General features: G+C 42.8%; 1 protein-coding gene across 1 annotated transcript in view; it reads left to right on the top strand.

Moving 5' to 3' along the window:
- Window positions 1-21,520, top strand: part of gabrr2a (gamma-aminobutyric acid type A receptor subunit rho2a) — a gene marked incomplete at its 3' end in the record, with an annotated part of 90,371 nt that overhangs the window by 22,638 nt on the left and 46,213 nt on the right. The window contains exon 3 of the mRNA XM_079529008.1: window positions 12,553-12,635. Within this exon, the coding sequence (XP_079385134.1) occupies window positions 12,553-12,635 (83 nt within the window). The remainder of the gene's footprint in view (window positions 1-12,552; window positions 12,636-21,520) is intronic.

The raw sequence follows: 21,520 nt of genomic DNA, 5'->3' as shown, positions 1-21,520 counted from the left end.
TAAAATACCATATTGTGTTGGGATAAACACTAGAAACTGGCCATTCATTATCAATGGCATTTAATGTTTGTGTTGGGATAAACACTAGAAACTGGCCATTCATTATCAATGGAATAATGTTTGTTAGGACAATGTTTGTGTTTACATACACGCACCCTCAGGGTGCAAGCAAGCGCACACAAAAATATATTTCAGATGGGGGTCCACAGTCAACAGTCCACAGTCATTTAGGGGAGAATGGGGAGAGCCCCATTTGCAATTTGCAAAACAGACATTATAATTGTGTGAATTCACGCATTTTAATTAGCCCTTCAATAATTAAGCCCCACCCACTCCACTCTGCGAGGGCAAACTGTCCTTCTGTCTCCCATTGAGATGCATGTTAAATGATTTTTCCATAAAAATAATCGATCATTTCAGTAGCAAGAGCTTGAAAATGTCTTCTAAATCTAGTCAAAAAAAGCCTGCAGTAGGCTATAGGCCTATGCACTGGACAAATGTGGATTACATTATTGGGGGAGAAAGTTGAAACCGAACCGATATCAACTTTAACGACCATCCCGTTCGACAGACGTTTACATACAACATGACGTCACGAGCCGCGGTGAAGAGCAAACCACCGCCACCGCTCCAGCCCTTCTCTCTGTTTTTACTCACCACTGCTCAACGTTATTTCAGCTCCGGTGGTCAGCTCACCACCGGAGCGGTGGTGAGCTGACCACCGAAAATCCAGACTATGAATAGGCCTTCAGACTACACATGTGATTGATTATTATTATTGCAATCACCTGGATGGGTGAGTCGTGTAACGTTCCTGACGTTAGCTGTGTATGTGTTCCACAACACAGCCATGCAAAATAACAGCTATGACGAAAACAGAACTGCAATAACCAGCAGCGCGTCAGACACACACACACACACACACACACACAGCGCGGCTCGCTGTTACTTATTCACCGCACCAGAGAGAGAGAGAGAGAGAGAGACGGGCGCTTCAGTCCAGCTTTTTCACCGCACCGCACCACCATGCTTCTGTGAATGTGAACGAATGAGTGAGGCGATGACTCAAGCATATTTCGCATATGTTGCGCGGAAATGTGTAGCGAGTAACGAAAGGTGTCCAATTTTAATGTAGCGGATTAAAAGTACGATTTTTTACTTGTAAAAGTAACGAAGTAAAAGTAAAAGTACAGGAAAATAAAAATAGTAAATAAAAGTACAAATTCTCAAAACGTGTACTTAAGTACAGTAACGAAGTAATTGTACTTCGTTATTTTCCACCACTGCCAGTAGCGACCCTCAATCAGTCCCCCATGTATTTGATGTATTACAAAAAACATGCACATGAGGGGGTGCATGCTGGGAGCTGTGTGAGCGTTTTGTTGCTGCTGTTTGTTTCAAACAAACTTGGAAAAACTTGTGAAATACTACTAAACCCGGGGTTTCATTCATCAAAATATCTTTATAAAACCCCGGAGTTAATTAAGCGGCTTGAAACGTCTCGCTTTGAACAATACGAGGCAACGCGCTGGCAGGAACAAAGAGGCGGAAGGAGGTGATAGCGGTGATTCTGCCGTACTGAATGAACTCAAAGCGCTTAATGCGAAAATGGACCGTATGCAGTCTGCAGTGGAAAAGCAAGTCAATAATAAAATTGACAGTTTGCAAAAGCTCATAACTGATGGCCAAGCTGCCCTGAAGAAGGATCTGGAGAAAGCTGTGAAGGACATGCATACGAATCTGGACCTGGAAGTGGGCATTATGGTCGCAAGAATGGAAAAGATTGAGGGGAATATAGAAAGTATGGAAAATAGGGCCATACCGAATAAAATTCGATTCGATCCAGATGTCTCACTTATAATAGGGGGATTGCCACAAGATGACGACGAGGATTTGACTGCCCGGGTGACAGACCTGTTGCGCACAGGCCTCGAGTGTGATCCAGTGCCTGAACTAATTGCTGTGGAGCGCCTTTCGTGCGAGAGGAAGCCGGCCAGGGCTGGTGAAGGTAGAGCTGCGGTCTACAGAGGAGAAGGTGGCTGTGCTCCGCAGAAAATCCAAGCTCAAAGACAGTGACATTGACACCTTCCAAAAGGTGTTTGTGTCGTCGGCGAAATCACACACGGAACGGCTAGTGGACCTACCACCTTTTGGTGGTGGGGTGACCACCGAACTACAACATGACGTCACAAGCCGCGGTGAAGAGCAAACCACCGCCACCGCTCCAGCCCTTCTCTCTGTTTTTACTCACCACCGTTCAACGTTATTTCAGCTCCGGTGGTCAGCTAACCACCGGAGCGGTGGTCACCTCACCACCGAAAAACCAGACTATGAATAGGCCTTCAGACTACACATGTGATTGATTATTCACACACGGAACGGCTAGTGGACCTAAACTTCAGAACCTTGCTGCGTGAAATACCGGCGGGGAAGAATTTCTACGTGGCTGCAAACGGGGCGGCTGGTGAAACGGACCGGCGAGAGCGCAAGCAGGCATGCTAGCAGGCGGGATAGCAGGCCTCCGTCTCCGGGTGTGGACTCGGAGACTATGCCCGACCCGTGAGTGCAGAACCGTTTCTGCTGGTCAGTTGGAATGTTAACGGGTGGACTGCAACAAACTGTGAGCTCAGAACCGTAATGCTCCATTCCCTAAATCCTGATTTAATTTCTTTGAACGAGACTCATTTATCCGAGGACTCTCTTGTTATAGAGGGATTTACCTGGTTCGGACATAATCGCAATGCGCACAGGAGAGCTGTCAAGGCCTCGGGTGGTGTCGGACTTTGTGTTAAGAATACTGTCTGCGATCAGTTCGCTGTTAATATTGTGGATAAAGTCCACGATGGAATTCTCTGCCTGCGTTTTAAACACAAGGAGACACAATATGCTTTTGTTATTATTTCTTGTTATTTATCTCCTGAAACATCAACATGGGGGCGGAACGCAGATACTTTCTTTAATCATTTATTGACATTGATATATACAGTTAATGTAGACGCCATCTACATCTGTGGTGACCTGAATAGTCCAATTACAGATTTAACAGATTATGTTGATGAAGATGATATTCCTTCTACGACTGTATTGGACACAGGGGTGAATAAACATGGGCAAACCTTTATTGAATTATTTTTGAAAGACTCAGTTGGGTGCCACCGATATTGTCATTATCATTTGACCCATTTAGGCCTGACCTCAAAATTTTAAAAAATCCTTCTAAATCCTCCAGTTTTCTGAAATAAATATTTTCACGATTTTTTAAAAATAGCAGACCTACAAGCTCGTAGCGCGCCACTCGGTGGCGCGCTATGAGCTTGTAGATCTGCTATTTTTCAATAGCTAAATTATAACATAATGTTTAAAACACCAAAAGAGGTTCCCGCCCAAAATGGGTTAACTGTCCTTTTGCGCAGATCACGCAAACCTCAGCAAAAAGAAAAGGACAATATCGATGGCCTCCAACTGTAAGTGTTGCGTGCTTAATGGAAGGCTAAACCCAGAAAATGATAATTACACGTCTATTTCTACACGGGGTAAAGCTGTGGTAGACTACATTGTAACCCCACATGCTGTTTTAAAAACATGCTGCGAATTTTGTGTTTACGCGCCCTCTGAGCTGGTAGAAAGATCTGGATATAATGCTGTTAGGCTATTGGATGAGCGCAGCAGACTGCCTGACCATTCGGTGCTCTGTGTGCGCTTTCAGGCAGGTGGGTTAGCTCACACTCAGAGTCGGACTATAGACCCGATGGCGCAGCCAGGTGGAAAGAGATGGAGTAGGCATATACCGGGACATTTTCTGTCTTCTGAGACGTGCCAAAATGCTCTCACTGAGATTGAAGATCAGCTGCAAAATGGTAGCACAACCCAAGAAAATGTAGATGTGTGTTATGGCCAGCTATGTAATCTTCTATATAAAGAATTAGATAAACATTGTGCCATTAAACATAATAAGAAGATTTATAGAACTAAACAACCTTACTGGAATGGTGAATTGAATGGCCTGTGGCTTAGCCTGCGCACAGCAGAGAGAGTGTTTTTGGAGTATAAAGATCAGGGCAGGAAGAGAACACTTCGGGATGAATTCAAACAATGCCAAACTATTTTTGATAGAAGGCTTAGGTTTTATAAAAGACGTTTTAAGAGAGGGCAAGCTTTAGAAATCGAACAAACACAGTTTAACAATCCACAATTATTTTGGAGAGAAATAAATAAATTGGGTCCTCAAAAGAGTAAGCTGCTACCAATGGAGATCCTAATGGAAAATGGTGAATCATCATTTGAAACCAATCAGACAGTAAAACGGTGGGGAAATGATTATAGGGATCTGTATGCTTGCTGTAATCTTCCTCTATTCAATGAGCAGTTCCTAAAAGAAACATGTACATTGAAATGTGAGCTGGAGGAGAGGATGTGCAATGAGCATACAACATACTACCAACAGCATATACTAAATAATGATATAACCATACAGGAGGTTCAGGATGCTATAGACAGAGCTAAATTAAAAAAGGCAGTAGGCGTGGAGGAACTCCCCAATGAAGTGCTTAAATCCCCTCAGATGCTGACTGTACTGCACTCCTTATGTCAAGTTTGTTTCAATACAGGCATCACACCCTCGGTGTGGGACAAATCAATAAGTATACCCATTCCAAAAGCACCAAAGTCCCTCTAAATTATAGAGGCATCAGTTTGCTCAGTACAGTCTATAAGCTTTATTCCAGTGTTTTAAATAAAATACATACAGTTGGAGGCCATCGATATTGTCCTTTTCTTTTTGCTGAGGTTTGCGTGATCTGCGCAAAAGGACAGTTAACCCATTTTGGGCGGGAACCCCTTTTGGTGTTTTAAACATTATGTTATAATTTAGCTATTGAAAAATAGCAGATCTACAAGCTCATAGCGCGCCACCGAGTGGCGCACTACGAGCTTGTAGGTCTGCTATTTTTGAAAATTCGTGAAAATATTTATTTCAGAAAACTGGAGGATTTAGAAGGATTTTTTAAAATTTTGAGGTCAGGCCTAAATGGGTCAAATGATAAGGGACAATATCGGTGGCACCCAACTGTACCCATTCCAAAATCACCAAAGGCCGATCCTAGAGTCCCTCTAAATTATAGAGGCATCAGTTTGCTCAGTACAGTCTATAAGTTTTATTCCAGTGTTTTAAATAAAATACTTACTGATTACCTGGAGCATAGTAACATGCTCAGTACAGTCTATAAGCTTTATTCCAGTGTTTTAAATAAAAGACTTACTGATTACCTGGAGCATAGTAACATGTTGGTGGATGAACAAAACGGCTTCAGAGAAAACAGGGCTTGTATTGACCATATTTTTGTTATATCATCTATAGTAAGAACTAGATTAGAGGAGGGTAAAATACATTTGTTTGTTTTATTGATTTTAAAAAAGCCTTTGATTGGATCAACAGAGACCTGTTAGAATATAAGTTACTTTGCTCTGGTATTAGTGGTACATTTTATAATGCCATCAAAGCTTTATACAAAGCCCCAGTCGCTTGCCTCCAGTTAAATGACATCAGGACTGGTTGGTTCCCCACACCATTTGGTGTGAAGCAAGGTGATGTGCTCTCCCCCACTTTGTTTGCCCTTTTTGTAAATGATTTAGCCCAGGAAATCAAGCAGGCCAATTTGGGTATAACAATGGAAAACATTAATTTGAGTAGTGGGCAGCGGTGGCCGAACGGTTTGCGGAGCGGTCTTGTTATCGGAAGGTCGCCAGTTCGTATCCCCGGACCGGCACGTTAAAATTACCACTGCTGAAGTGCCCTTGAGCAAGGCATTGAACCCCTACCATGAAATGTTCTATGAGCAGGGTCTGGCTGTAAACAAGTTCGTCGAGCTTAGTCCATTCACCCTGGGTAAACAAAGAACTTTGCTTTGCTTTGCTTTGAGTATTCTTTTATATGCTGATGATATTGCTCTGATGGCTGAAAATGAGTCAAATTTACAAAAAATGCTGAATATTGCATGTCTATGGTGCAGTAAATGGAGACTTGCGATTAACAAAGAGAAAACTCAGATTATACACTTCAGAAGGAAAGCCGTACAGCAAAGTACCCATAGTTTTATGTTCGGGTCAATGTCTTTGACTTATTCCCCCTCATACAAATACTTGTTTTTCATGAATTTATGAGTTTCTCTGAGGGCAGGAATGTATTAGCTGACTCAGCAGGTAGAGCATTAGGTGCCATATTAAGTAAAATTAAATTTTGCCCTGATTTAGGTTTTGCTACATTTACCAAGCTTTATGACACCATGGTTTCTTCCATTTTGTTTTATGCAGCAGGTGTGTGGGGCTTTGAGGAGGCCACCGAATGTAAAAACATTCAGAGTAGAGCTTTGAGGTGTTTTCTCGGGGTGCATAAGTATACCACTAAGTTGGCCATTGAAGGTGACACAGGTTGGGAAAGCTGCCTGACAAGACAGAGATGTGAAATGATCAGATTATGGAATCGCCTTATCCAACTGCCAGAAGAGAGGCTTACGGAAATTATATTTAATTGGAATAAAAGATGTAATCATCCATGGATAAGAGAGGTTTCCTCAATTTTCTCACTTTCTGACTTAAACATATATTTCTTAAATAACCTTCACTGTAACATTGATACAGTCAAATATATACATTGTGAAAAAAGTTAAATTAAGAAGTTATATTCAATTCAAAGAGGACTACATGACTGAACCTTATGTTGCATTCAATTTAAAAAGAGGACAGAGGTCCCTCTGTGCCCAGTTAAGATCTGGTGCTTTACCTCTGGCAGTTGAGGTTGGCAGATATACTGGCATTCCTGAGGAGCAGCGACTGTGTGCTCTTTGTGACCTGGGAGTTGTAGAGGATGAGTTTCATTTTGTTTTCTATTGTCCACTATATCATGATTTAAGGAACTTTTTATTTGAAAAAAATCAGGATAAGAACCCAGATCTGTTCTGGATGTCTGAGTGTTTTATGTTAAATTGGTTGTTCAGTAATGAAGTTTTTGTTTTTGGAAAATTCATAGAGAAGGCATGGCAGTTACGTTGGAGAACGATGTATCCATGAGTAACTGTCTATTTGTGTATATGTACAATTTTGTGAGTGTCTTGTAAGCCTGTGCGGGCTGGGCATCGTATGATGTAGGACACTTTAATAAAAGCTCTATCTATCTATCTATCTATCTACACTATCTACGCTCTGTGGGTTGTCTCCTGTCCGGGCCCCTCCTACGTCTCACCAGGTCCACTCCTGCTCTCACCAGGCTCAGGACCTGTGCGTTGCACCAGAGTCCCAGCACCAGACAGTTCATTCAGGAGAAATGGTTCCACAGGGACATGGTGCTGCGGTTCCGCTTGCTGCTTGCATGGCCCTCCCAAAGGCCTCACCGAGGGCTGTTGGGCTTCCTCCTCACGGAGGACACAGGCTGGGGCGCTAACCCATACTGCTCACCCGGGTGCCGTCTACATTCCGGCTGTCACCCGTCTCTCCGGTGGTCACCAGACTATACCTGGTTGTCACATAGTCTATTCCTATGAGTCACTATACATAGAAGAACTATAACTAAAAATCATTGCATGGATGCACCTGGGACGTATCCTCAGTGATGTATACCTGTACCCTTTATGCTACGAATGGCACTAGGTTATCGTATCAGAAATGTGGACCTCTATGGGGACCTACGGGACCTATGGGTCACAGACAAAGTCAGAGAGAGAAGGATGAGGCTGGCAGGGCACTGCGTCAGGCACCCAGAACTAGAGGCAAGTACTGTAGATTGACTCTATAGACACATTCAGAGACGGGTCCCCTGGTCGCAGCCAACGTATTTCCTGTAGGCGGAGACAAGATATCTGCGGTGTAAACTTGCAGGTCTTCTACTACATGGTAGAGTGACTGACGTTAGTCTGCTCAAACGTTACTCTTTTACCTGCTTTTTACCAACACTAACTTTACAAAGATGCCCAGAACATCGGGATGAACAGGTGTAGTTTATGGCTGCTCCAACAGTAGTGGCAAAATTCAAATATGAGTGCCCGATATGTCAAATAGTTGTCTGTGGATCCGAGTTGAACTAAATATACAGTAATGCAGGGTTCCCCAATTAATTTTCCTCAAGGGCCATATTTTGACTAGGGTACCAGGCTTATTCTAAGCTTAATTCATTGATTAAGCTTAGAATAAATAGATGTAGAACAGTGGTTCTCAACCAGTGGTCCGGGGACCACCAGTGGTCCTTGAGGGGGTTCCAGGTGGTCCCCAGCTAAATGATGGAGAGTTGGTAACCAAATGGACCCTTATAGATCTTTAACCTTTGAGGAGGGCAGGGCTCTAGCAGTGATACTCATCATTTTACTTTGAAGGATGCCCAGTTTGACATGCATATATAGGCTATGAACCCCATTGTATGCCATTTATATCTGGGACCTCAATTTATTGTAACTTCTATTTATTTTTATATCATAAAATCAATGTCAACTTAACTCTGAGAGAGTACAAATGGACCCGTTATGGTCCATTTGGTTCCATTTGTACACTCCATTTGTACACTGAGTGCCAATAAAAGCCCTTGGATACGATTAAGGATTACTGTCATTATGATAATATCACACCTCATATACCTGTAACTTTCATTAGCCATACAAAAATAAAAAAATAAAATGTGGGGCTAGACTACACTCCCGCATCATATTTGTACCCCTCATTGATTGTTGCGTCCTTTGATGAGGCCTTTCATCACGTCCGCTTAACTTCTAGATGTAGCCTTTTATTTCATAGTTTATTTCTTTCTCATCTTGCAGGCAGAAGGAGAAGTAGAAGGGGAGAAACAAACACAGTTACCGAGAATCCATTTAGGATGTGCATTTTCCCGAATGCTGTCTGTGGGATTTGTTTGTTATGAGCGGAAAGAGTATAGCAAAGCTGATAAAGCATATTGTTTGAAAGGAAGCATTCAACAGCAAGTTGGGAAAGTAATACAACTGGATAAAAGGCAATTTGAACAAAGCGAGATGATGTAACTCTATTTGAATCCTGACAGAAAAGTAAAGGCGCATTCATAGACATAGAGCGCCTTTCTCTAACGTGCTTTACGATGAATGGGACCTTCACACAGAGGAGGAAAACCATGCAAGGTATTGTTGTAATCTCTAAATACTGGACCCTCGTCTGGTTCGGACAGACAGGTAGTGTGTGCAGGCTGGGCGGTGTGTGACAATCCTGTTGAAGTATTCCTTTGGTACGGCGGCTGCGGCGGCGGGCCCGGGAGAACAATAACGCGACACGAGACAGTATCACGCTAAAGGTTCACAAAGTTTATTACACAAACAGGAACATATATAGTGCTGGATCATAATGACGTGACAATAAGATATGAGACAGAATAACGTGCCTACTGCAGCAAGGCTGAACTTGCTGCCGCTGAGATGTCTCTCGTAGCCTATCTATAAAGTATGCTACAGTACAGGCAGTACACAATACATATCAAGTACACTGCCTGCTCATCGGGAGCAGCTGGTGGTTCAGTGTCACTTTGACACGAAGCCTAAAAACAGAAAAACAATAAAAGTACAGGGAATTCAAATCACTATAATCAGAATCAGACAAAGGGCAACATGGTCATAACCAATAAACCAGTCAACCAGCCAGTGCAGCCACTCCGAGAACCAGTAATGTGTGTCCCTCCCTATGTATGTATGTATGTATGTATGTATGTATGTATGTATGTATGTATGTATGTATGTATGTATGTATGTATGTATGTATGTATGTATGTATGTATGTATGTATTTACATACGTGTGTGTGTGTGTGTACGCATGCCTGTCTGTCTGTCTGTCTGTCTGTCTGTCTGCCTGTCTGTCTGTCTGTCTGTCTGTCTGTCTGTCTGTCTGTCTGTCTGTCTGTCTGTCTGTCTGTACCAACAGGTGACTTCACACTGTGCACAGGTGCATGATGAGAAGCTGAGTTTTTAGCAGCCTTTACGTGATTTATTGTGACAGTACAGTACAGTACAGTGCAGTACAGTACAGTATAGGGCCCCGGGGGCCCCCAGGGACCCCCACATGGTAACTCTGTCATTTCTTGACCGTTACGGACGCGGGGCGGCTCGCCGGAACCGGGCCGGCACCCTGGGCACATTACTGTGGTCTGGAAGTTCCGGGGACTCCCACACGGAGTGTTTGTAGCATCAGGTCTTAATGGGTTGAAAGCTTTTCCATCCGTCTCTAGTTTTAGATCAGGGGGACAGAGAGTTCTTCTCTTTAAATCACTGAATGGTTTAGCACCTCAGTATCTCTCTGAACTCATTAATAATAACTTGACCTGTACGTGCCCGTCGGCCACCGGCCTACTTGAGAGCGATGCAACTTGGGAACCTAATAATACCCGCTGTCAACTTGTCATAGCACCCGTTTTAACCGTCTGTCTGTGTCCCACATGGAGATCTCTGTATTTGTCTTTCTGCCTGTGTGTGAAGAGTGCAAACTGACTGTGAAAAGTGGAGTGGTTAAGTAATCAATTTGCAGGTGTGGGGTTGCCATGGCAATCAATTGGCTGAGGCAGAGGCTGGAAATAGGCCTATCTCACAGCCCGCTTTCCACGCCCACTTCCGGTAAATAGTGGTGTCTTTAACATGAGCATTTACAGGTTTTTTTCTCGGGAGAATCTAAGTACATTTTCTAATGTAAAAATGTGACAGACCAATATTATTATGAAGCAAACAAGATGGTAAATCAGGTCGAACAGATAGAACAAACCTTACCTTGAGAAAACAAAAGTTGTAGACTTCTTAAATTACCTCGTTTAACATGTAGTGTCTATGGAGTGACGTCACGCTATCACCACTAACCCCGAAAGGGGGCGTATTTAGGGGGGCGGGAAATTCTGTGAGATAGGCTTATTGCACAGGTGAGGGGATTTAGGCTGATTAGGCCCACTGGCAGAGCTGACTTTTGTGGTGGTTCTGGAGAACCGTGGGTCCGACCGACTCGATACCGGGCACTGCACTCCCTGCGGGGGTGTGGAACGTGTGTGTCGAATGTGAAGTCGGTGGGGCGAACGGTTCTCGAGTTATGTGCATTGCAACCACACGCAGACACGCAGAGACGTGGCACATTTATAGTAGGATATTAATAATAATAATACATACATAGATACATACATACGATTTATATAGCACTTCTCAAGGTACTCAAAGTCCCTTTACAGAACAAAATAATAAAAACTATTTTATTATAAAAATAAACTACCGGTAAAAAACTAGAAACTAAGGTAGACAAACAAAAGGTGGTGGGTGGTGATTTATGTAGGGAAAGCAAGTCTGAAAAGGTGGGGTTTGAGTGTGCTTTTAAACGTGGCGAAGGTGGGGGGGCAGCTCTGTTGTGAGTTGGGAGTGAGTTCCACAGCGAAGGGGCGGTCACTGCGAAGGCCCTGTCACCCCAGGTTCGCTTGTTGTATTTGTGGGTGTCCAGTTGGTTGGCAGTGCTTAACCTGAGGGAGCGGGTGGGGACATGGCGTTCAATGAGTTCAGAGAGGTATAGCGGGAGGCCTGGTTGTATGTAATGGTGAGAAGTCGATGCTGTCCTTGACTGGTCTGGGAGCCAGTGGAGTTCACGGAGGATCACACAGTACAAAAGGATATTTTTTTGTACGCAATGGCCTCAAGTTGAAACTTGAGGTCACAAAGAAGACACGTTTAAAGACCAGAGGTGACCGAGCCTTTTCTGTCGTAGGCCCCAGATGAAAATGTGATATATAAATAAAGTGGATTGGATTGTTTTATTTTATTTATTTATTTTACCTTTATTTAACCAGTAAAAACACATTGAGACAGAGTCTGTTTTTCAAGTGGGAACTGGCCAAGGGGCAGATTGGATTGGAGTGTTGCCTGCTTTTACTGAGAAGGAAGACTGTCCAAATCAGAAGCAGTCACTAGTGAAAGATTCTCTTTTTTATAAAAATAAATACAATATTTAAGGTGTTTTTTTGGTTTTCTTTTAGTTATAGAGTGCAATTATAATGTATTAAGGCACATTTGTCTTATTAGCCAGGGATCCTTTTAACAACCAGTCGAGAAAACTGCGATGAAACATGCAAAAATATATAAAAAGCAATATATTTATTATGGTTTGGCGATTAATTGGATCTGCTTTTTAGGTACTCAGATCAAGCGCATCAGTCCCAGCCAGAGGGACTCCAAATCCCCCGTACCTAAACATCAGATCCAAAACAGACAGGTGGTAGCTGGGGTGGAGGAGGGTGAGCAGCAAGGTTTGCATACAGCAGCGCAGCAGAATTAGCAGCAGCGAGCAAGCAAGCAGGAGGAGGAGTGCAAACCCTTCCAGTTTAAATAGCCGGTATGAAGATGGAGTGAGTGTGTGATTGGCTGACTGAACCATGTGAGTGAGAATGTGATGCTGAGGCGGCCCAATTAACGCCCGGCAGCGACTGCACTGAGGTTTCCTGGCTGAACTTGCTCTGCGCATGTCTGTGACAGGTTGCGATGCTCATATATTCACACAATTTTCGTTGTGGTTTTCTCTTTGATGTTGGACAGGGTGACTGTGACGTCAGCGTGTAATATGGACTTCAGCCGCTTTCCATTGGACTCCCAGACCTGCTCGCTGGAGCTGGAGAGCTGTGAGTATCAGAACAATTATTATTGTCTCCACCAGGCCGAAGGCATGGGGAGAGAGTATGTTTTGCACTCCGTCCGTGTGTGTGTGTGTGTGTGTGTCCTTCCTTCCGTCCGTCCGTCCTTCCTTCCGTCCGTCCGTTATCAGCTAATCTCCGGTACCGTTGGCCCGATCCATGCCAAACTGTGCACACACACTCCATGGATGCCAACGATGAACCTCTGCCCCAAATATTCCTCAACGGCCTGTTATAGCGCCACCATGAGGCCGATTTAGGCAAAACACATTTCTGTAGATTACCCGTACACATTTTATCCATACATCACACAATTCGGTATACACTAGCTACATAGTCATGTGATCAACACGGATTTGCACCATTTCCCATCTTCCATCCTGATTGGCTAATATTGGCTTCCAAAGCTCACATGAATGGTCCGTTTCGAACAAAATGCCACAAATCACAAAAACAGTGTGCAATTTCCGTGAAATTATACACGCACATTTCCACTAGGCCAAGGACGACATGCCACTCATTATTTTCCAAATCAGCCTCATGGTGGCGCTATAACAGGCCAATTCCTGTTTTTAGCTATAACTGCATCAATCTGTATACTATACAACTTATGTATGCGCACTCCCTAGAGGCCATGGAAAAACATTTTCCCTGCATCCCTCCACATCTGCCGGTTATAGCGCCACCATGAGGCCGATTTCTGCTAAACACATTGCTTATGTTAGTCGCACAGATTTCATCCAAATCTCACGCAAATCGGTACACACGATCTCTGTAGTCATGTGATCAAGACGAGTCTGTTGGATTTCTCAGATTCTACACTGATTGGCTAACATTGCCTTCCAAAGTTTTCAGGAGTGGCCTGTTTCGTTCAAAATGCTGCACATGTCCTGCTCATCCAGAATTCTATCCTCAGAGATGCTATGAGTGATCTGGCTCTGCATTTCCTCAACAAAATGAAGAAAATTGTTGCAAAAAACAAACAAACAAAAAAACATGTTTATATTACTCCTAAACATTTTGCCAAACATCACACACAGTCCTATCCTCCTGGTGGAGACCTGTGCCCAGAAGGGCACTTTTTCTAGTTATTATTAGATTGTTCACCTATAGAGCGTCGCAGTCCCGCCCCCTTTCATGACCACGACAGACAGGCCCAGGAAATAATTCCCCATGCATTTTTCCCCATAAGACATTTAAAAAAGGAATTATTTAAAGATCTGTAAGCCTCAAACAAAGCCAACTAGGATCGTGACAAATCATGACAACAAACACAATTCTTTGGGCCGAACAAATATTACAAAGAAGAAAAACAAGAAAAAAAGTGTTGTAATAATAATAAAAAAAATAAAAAATAAGGGAAAGAAGTTTTGGGATAAGGGGTTTAGCGGTGACGAAAATGGAGCCCAATTATTGTCTTTTAACTTGAACAACGGGCTGTCTGGAGGTGTGAAGTCCACTCCCGTGGGGGTAGGAAGGGTGGCAGGGGTCATTATGACCGAAGACGCATAGGCAGAGATGGTATAAGTATGCCTAAATTAACACTTATACCGCCATTGCCGTAGATCTAGGTCAATTAAAGCCTATTATTTAATGCTACGCTTAACGCCATTGCCGTAGATCAATGGCAATTGCGCTTTTATAGCGCTTTCAATCGATCAAGCCATAATGCTACTTGTTGTCACAACACTGGGTCGGCCATCTTAGATCGTCGGCACCATAATAATCCATTCCATCTGTTTCTTTCAATCGCCCGTATCTCCTATTCCTTGTCCCAGATGGCATTTTTGGTCAAAACAACGTTTCTTTGGTGGCACAGAGCCGACGATGAGGCTCCGGTATAGATCCATCTTGTAAACAACAGTTGAACGGGACCCGTTTCATTTAGGCTACTAGTTTATGTTCACTTCTGGAAATGTGGCTTTTCAAAATAAGAGCTCAACTGGGAAAAATGCTGGCGTGAATTAGATCCTAATTTGTCAATAAATGCTAGTGTTAATATTTAGAAAATGTTTCAGATGAAGAAAACAAATGAGATGATTTGAATGAAATATTTAGAAAAAGTAATGTAAGGGGAACCTATAATGAGAGCTTCACGGGCAAAGATAATCAACTTCAAAATCACAAAATGCATCAGAAGGACCTCACAGATAAGACACTAGTGTTAAAACGGGGAAATCATCATTGTCATTTTAGATTTTTTGATCTTCATGATCCAACGTTTGTCATGAAAATGTGGTCTCACTTCATTCCTGGACTACAAAGTCACACCTCCACGCAGCCCCTCCCCTCTCCACAAGGAGGGCCATTGCACCAAAGCATTATGGTCATCAAACCCTAGTCAAACACACAGACTTCATTATTAGTCAAATCGTGCTACTGTTATCTACTACAAATATTACTATTTACATTGAGTGACTGTAGTTTCTTCCAGCTGTGAAATGTCCCTTTAAAGCATGGGTTCTCAACATGTGGGTCGCGACCCCTCGGGGGGTCCCGATAATATTTCACCGTAGTAAATGCTGCCTTCGTGGTCTGGAAAGGGCAGTTGTTTAGAGCAAAAAAAGGGCAGGGGCTGAAGCCCCCTTTGATGTCTATGTGTGCACGTCCCTGGTCGACAGACATTTCCGTCATAGTTCTTGTCGACAAACTTAAAGGAGCATTCAGTGATTTGGGTGATTTGGAAAACCACCCAGTCCGCCCCGGGGAAGTGCAACAGCATGTGCACCAAGGCCCGCCCCCACACATGATTGGAGGAAGGCCCCTCTCATCCTGATTGGATGAAGGCTTTGCCACCCGCCACCAAAACTGAAACTAGGGTTTTTTTTACCCCAGGGGCTCACTGGGGACAGGGAGGAACTCCTTATATGGTCAGCACACTTTATAGTAGGGAGGATTATCCAAAAAATAAGAAAAAATAAGTGATATTTGAATTAAGTGAAATCACTGAATATACCTTTAACACTAGACTGTGACAAACTATTGTCTCTTTCCTCTGGGCACACAGTATGCATGGGAGAAATGAATGTTCTCCATTAACAAATGGAAACAGTTTTATTCCCAGCAGCACAGACTTTTTGTAACCACATGAACCCCAGCCATGCAGCTTCCCTGTCCTGAGCTTGTCATAATAATAGGCAAAACGTACTGCAAAAATATAGACGACCATTCGGCAAAAATAGCACATCCGCTAGGCCGCACTACCTCAGCTGCTAGATCAGCAGGTTTTAGCTGTTAAGAGTGGTTAACTGTATCTTACTGTTGCCAGGCTCTGTTTGAGTGGTTAACTGCATCTTACTGTTGCCAGGCTCTGTTTGAGTGGTTAACTGTATCTTATTGTTGCCAGGTTCTGTTTGAGTGGTTAACTGTATCTTACTGTTGCCAGGCTCTGTTTGAGTGGTTAACTGTATCTTATTGTTGCCAGGCTCTGTTTGAGTGGTTAACTGTATCTTATTGTTGCCAGGTTCTGTTTGAGTGGTTAACTGCATCTTATTGTTGCCAGGCTCTGTTTGAGGTTAACTGTATCTTATTGTTGCCAGGCTCTGTTTGAGTGGTTAACTTTATCTTATTGTTGCCAGGTTCTGTTTGAGTGGTTAACTGCATCTTATTGTTGCCAGGTTCTGTTTGAGTGGTTAACTGCATCTTATTGTTGCCAGATTCTGTTTGAGTTGTTAACTGCATGTTATTGTTTGAGGTTAACTGTATCTTATTGTTGCCAGGCTCTGTTTGAGTGGTTAACTGTATCTTATTGTTGCCAGGTTCTGTTTGAGTGGTTAGCTGTATCTTATTGTTGCCAGGTTCTGTTTGAGGTTAACTGTATCTTATTGTTGCCAGGCTCTGTTTGAGTGGTTAACTGTATCTTATTGTTGCCAGGTTCTGTTTGAGTGGTTAACTGCATCTTATTGTTGCCAGGTTCTGTTTGAGTGGTTAGCTGTATCTTATTGTTGCCAGGTTCTGTTTGAGTGGTTAACTGCATCTTATTGTTGCCAGGTTCTGTTTGAGTGGTTAGCTGTATCTTATTGTTGCCAGGTTCTGTTTGAGTGGTTAGCTGTATCTTATTGTTGCCAGGTTCTGTTTGAGTGGTTAGCTGTATCTTATTGTTGCCAGGTTCTGTTTGAGTGGTTAACTGCATCTTATTGTTGCCAGGTTCTGTTTGAGTGGTTAACTGCATCTTATTGTTGCCAGGTTCTGTTTGAGTGGTTAGCTGTATCTTATTGTTGCCAGGTTCTGTTTGAGTGGTTAACTGCATCTTATTGTTGCCAGGTTCTGTTTGAGTGGTTAGCTGTATCTTATTGTTGCCAGGTTCTGTTTGAGTGGTTAACTGCATCTTATTGTTGCCAGGTTCTGTTTGAGTGGTTAGCTGTATCTTATTGTTGCTAGGTTCTGTTTGAGTGGTTAGCTGCATCTTATTGTTGCCAGGTTCTGTTTGAGTGGTTAGCTGTATCTTATTGTTGCCAGGTTCTGTTTGAGTGGTTAGCTGTATCTTATTGTTGCCAGGTTGTGTTTGAGTGGTTAACTGCATCTTATTGTTGCCAGGTTCTGTTTGAGTGGTTAGCTGTATCTTATTGTTGCCAGGTTCTGTTTGAGTGGTTAGCTGTATCTTATTGTTGCCAGGTTCTGATAATGAGGACATCGTCGCTGTTGGGCAGAAACCTGCTATACTGCAGTAGTTCCCAAACTTTTTCAGGTCAAGGACCCCCAAATTGACACTCATTACCCCGCGGACCCCCCATTTGAAAATATATGCCAAGGACTCCCCATAAGAGAAGATTTTCACGGTTCTAGCAGTGATTTTCAACCATTTATTTTTCAAGGACCCCCAGTTTGACCCGAATTAGGCTACGCTTCCCCATTTCTATCTCTGGGACCCCAATGCATATTGTAAAATAATTTAGCTGGGGACCCCCTGGAACTCCCTCAAGGACCCCTAGGGGTCCCCGGACCCCACTTTGGGAACCACTGTCCTACTGTATCTCTGTGTTTTAACTGTTTCATAACGGGTCGCTTCGCGCAGTGTTTTGGGCTTGTCGATCTGCTACTTTTGGACAGTTTTGGAGATATGAAGTTTCCCCCCCGACAGAGATGATATACAGTTGGAGGCCATCGATATTGTCCTTTTCTTTTTGCTGAGGTTTGCGTGATCTGCGCAAAAGGACAGTTAACCCATTTTGGGCGGGAACCCCTTTTGGTGTTTTAAACATGATGTTATAATTTAGCTATTGAAAAATAGCAGATCTACAAGCTCATAGCGCGCCACCGAGTGGCGCGCTACGAGCTTGTAGGTCTGCTATTTTTGAAAAATCGTGAAAATATTTATTTCAGAAAACTGGAGGATTTAGAAGGACTTTTTAAAATTTTGAGGTCAGGCCTAAATGGGTCAAATGATAAGGGACAATATCGGTTGCACCCAACTGTAGGCTAGACAGAAAAGGTATGTGAGTAGGAGGAAATACTTAAAAAATACCAGTGCCAACAGTGTAGAAACGCGCAATTACAAGTGAAAGTCCTTGTATTCCCAATTGTACTTGAGTCAAAGTACAAAAGTCAAACGAATCACGGCGCATTTGGATTGGTTGTTTTGTAATGATAATATATAAATCTTTAAAGTAGTAACTAAAACGGTCAAATAATTATAGTGGAGTAAAAAGTACAATATTTCCCTCTGAGATCTAGTGGATATCAAATATCAAAAAATGGAAATACTCAAGTAAAAAAAAAAAGCCAAACTAACTGTACTTAAGTACTCCACTACAGGTACTTACAGACAGTAGTTACTTATTTGTATTATTATTTATTATTAATTTAATGATCATTTCATATACATTTTAAATAAGTTTGACATAATACAGAAGAATCAAGGTTATTATAGTTTACTTAAACTAATAAAATAACACAATCTAGAACTTACATTAAAACATAATAGATAATAATTTACAAAAAAAAAAAGACTACTGAACTAAAAAAGAACATCGAAGGGAAAATGTCCCAATTGTTAGTATTTTCCAACATTTTATATATAATAAACCTAATACGTTTGGTGGACCTTTCAATATTCTTACCTGTACCCATTTTCAGCCCAGTTTGTTCACAATTTTGTAGATATGCTGTTTTTCGTCATTTTTCTGAGCTTACCCACTCAAATCAACACTAAATAGCAATTAAAGACTCAACTAAAGCTAATCCTTTTCAGAGAAATAAACAAATAAACTCAACTAGCAGACCCACTTTAAAAATGAGTTAATGTTTTGGAAAAACGCTAAAATGATAATAACCTTGTACAGAACGCGGTTGGCCTCAGTCTCGGCTCCCGGCTGTGACACATTATTGGATGAATACATATACTTTAAGGGGCAATTCACACTATGGTCCCGGGTTCGGACTCGGGACCACTTGTCAGATGTTGTGGTAATGTGAATGATGCGTACCGTTCCCGGGAGCGGATCTCCCAACCGTCCCCGAGACCGCATGGGGGGTCTCTGGACCGTTGAAGTGTATTCAGATACGGATCGTTCCAATGTGAATGCATGCGTACCTAAAGAAGGAAGTGGACTGTTTTTTTGTTGTTTTTTTTTTTTTTCTAAAGAAGAACGTGACATGATCTCTAGTCGACGAGCCAAGCGTCAACAAAAAAAAACACAGACGCTGCACGAAGCGTAACACCAGCTCATTTCTCAACGCCGCCCGTCGCCGATCTACAAGCTCACAACGCGTCGCAGCGCGACGCGTTGTGAGCTTGTAGATCTGCTATGTTGAATCTGCTCTACGCGCAGCACCGCAGTACGCGCTGATCTTGGACTACACGAACTTGGACTACAAAATAATAATAATGCTAAAGTAGAATCCATTAAACTAATATCAAACACGACACTGGAGCACAGAACTGACTGACACAGTGAATAGTAGGCAGGCTGACAGTGAAGTAGTATAACGGCAAAGAGCCAAAGAGGCAATGCAATGCAGTGTCTGTATTTATTGGAGACAATGTAGCAGAGTTGATGGTCAGTGTCCGTGCGCACCAGTCATCAAGCACACCACCATCTCGAGGATCAAAGTGTGTTATGCAAGTGTACCCGGGTGCGCTGTTGAATCTCGGGCAATGTGAATCATGGCCATCGGGGACCAGGCAACCGTATTCGGAAACGGTTCCAATGAAACGGATTCAGTCCCTCTGAGTGTGAATTGCCTATAAGTGTCCAGTACCTTTCAAACTTGGTTTGCACTCAAGGAAAAGCCTTTCAAACTCCAGACAGATTGGTTTGGAGGACCCAAAGTCAAAAGCATCCATCATGCAAAGTATTGCAAACATTTCTCTTAAGAGCCCGGGGTTATTTAATCCATTAATAAAATGTGCCCATCGTTTATAGCGCCCGGAGCACTTTTACCGACGGATCGGATGTTGTTGTGAATGTGTGTGTAGCAGCTAACAATAGCCACGACACTATCGATGCGTGAATTTGCCCGTGAATGCCACTTGTTGCACAAATGTAAACTGTGAGGACTCCTCCCATGGTGAAAGTCTATGCCTTATGTATGATGAAATAGTGAGAGCTCTTCATGATGCTAGCAGGTTTTTATTCACCCGCCCTAGAAAGGCCAAGAACATCAAGCCAGGGTGGAATACATTTGTAGCTAGCCACCATGCAGAGGCCAATGAGGCCCATAAGGCCTGGGTAATAGCTGGCAGACCCAGACAGGGACCTGTCCTTGAACATAAAAAGAAAACAAATGCAAAGTACAAATATGCATTACGGTTTATAAGCAAACAAGAGCAGGCCCTGAGTGCTCAGTCTATGGCTAATAATCTACTTGATAATGACATCACTAACTTTTGGAAAGAGATAAAGTCCCTTAACAGGGCTAAAGCAGCGCTCCCATGTAATGTAGAGGGGGTAACAGATCCAGTAGGCATCGCTGCCCTCTGGAGGCAGCATTATGCAACACTATTTAACTGTGTTAATGGTGAGCCTTACCATATAGGTGCTATAGAAGAGGATAGTATATTGTTTAACACCCATGAGGTTGTTAATGCCATACGGCAACTTGCTGACAGAAAATCCAGTGGTCTGGACAATATTACAGCAGAACACTTAAAGCTAGCTGGTCCCAGATTGGCAGTGTTGTTGTCTATCTGCTTCTCAGGGATGTTGACTCATGGCACTTTACCAGACTCCATGCTGTCTGTCGTTCTGGTTCCTATAATAAAAGACAAAGCTGGGAAAGTAGGAAGTATAGATAACTACAGACCCATAGCTCTTGCCAGTATTGTGTCTAAAGTACTAGAAAAACTACTCCTTGATAGATTAAGTATATACATTTCCACCACTGACAATCAGTTTGGCTTCAAGCCCAAACATAGTACAGACTTATGTATGTATGCTCTGAAAGAAGCAGTGGAGACCTATAGAAGGTCTTTGACAGAATTCATCACTACAAGCTTTTTATTAAGCTCAAGCTTAGGGGTGTGCCAAGCGGTTTAATACGCATTCTAGTTTACTGGTATGCTAACCAGAAAATGCAGGTAAAATGGGGGAGCACATTATCCACCCCTTTTCGGGTGGGTAATGGTGTCAGGCAGGGGGGGATTTTATCCCCAGCCCTCTTCAATTTATATATGGACGGCCTGTCAATGCAGATAGGGGGGTGCAGAACTGGTTGTATGATTGGTGATAGCCTAATTAATCATTTTATGTACGCGGATGACCTTGCCATACTTTCCCCTAGTAGCAGTGGGTTCCAACAGTTACTCAATATATGTACAAATTATGGTATTGACTTTGATATTCACTATAATGCTAAGAAGAGCATGGTACTGATATGCAGAACTAAAGAAGATCTGGAACTTAAGTTTCCTGCCTTTCATCTGGTCTGGTCAA

The sequence above is a fragment of the Electrona antarctica genome (assembly GCF_951216825.1).
Source record: "Electrona antarctica genome assembly, chromosome: 18".
Lineage (NCBI taxonomy): Eukaryota > Metazoa > Chordata > Actinopteri > Myctophiformes > Myctophidae > Electrona > Electrona antarctica.
Note: the sequence above shows the minus strand (reverse complement) of the source record. Positions and strands in the feature narration are given on the sequence as shown.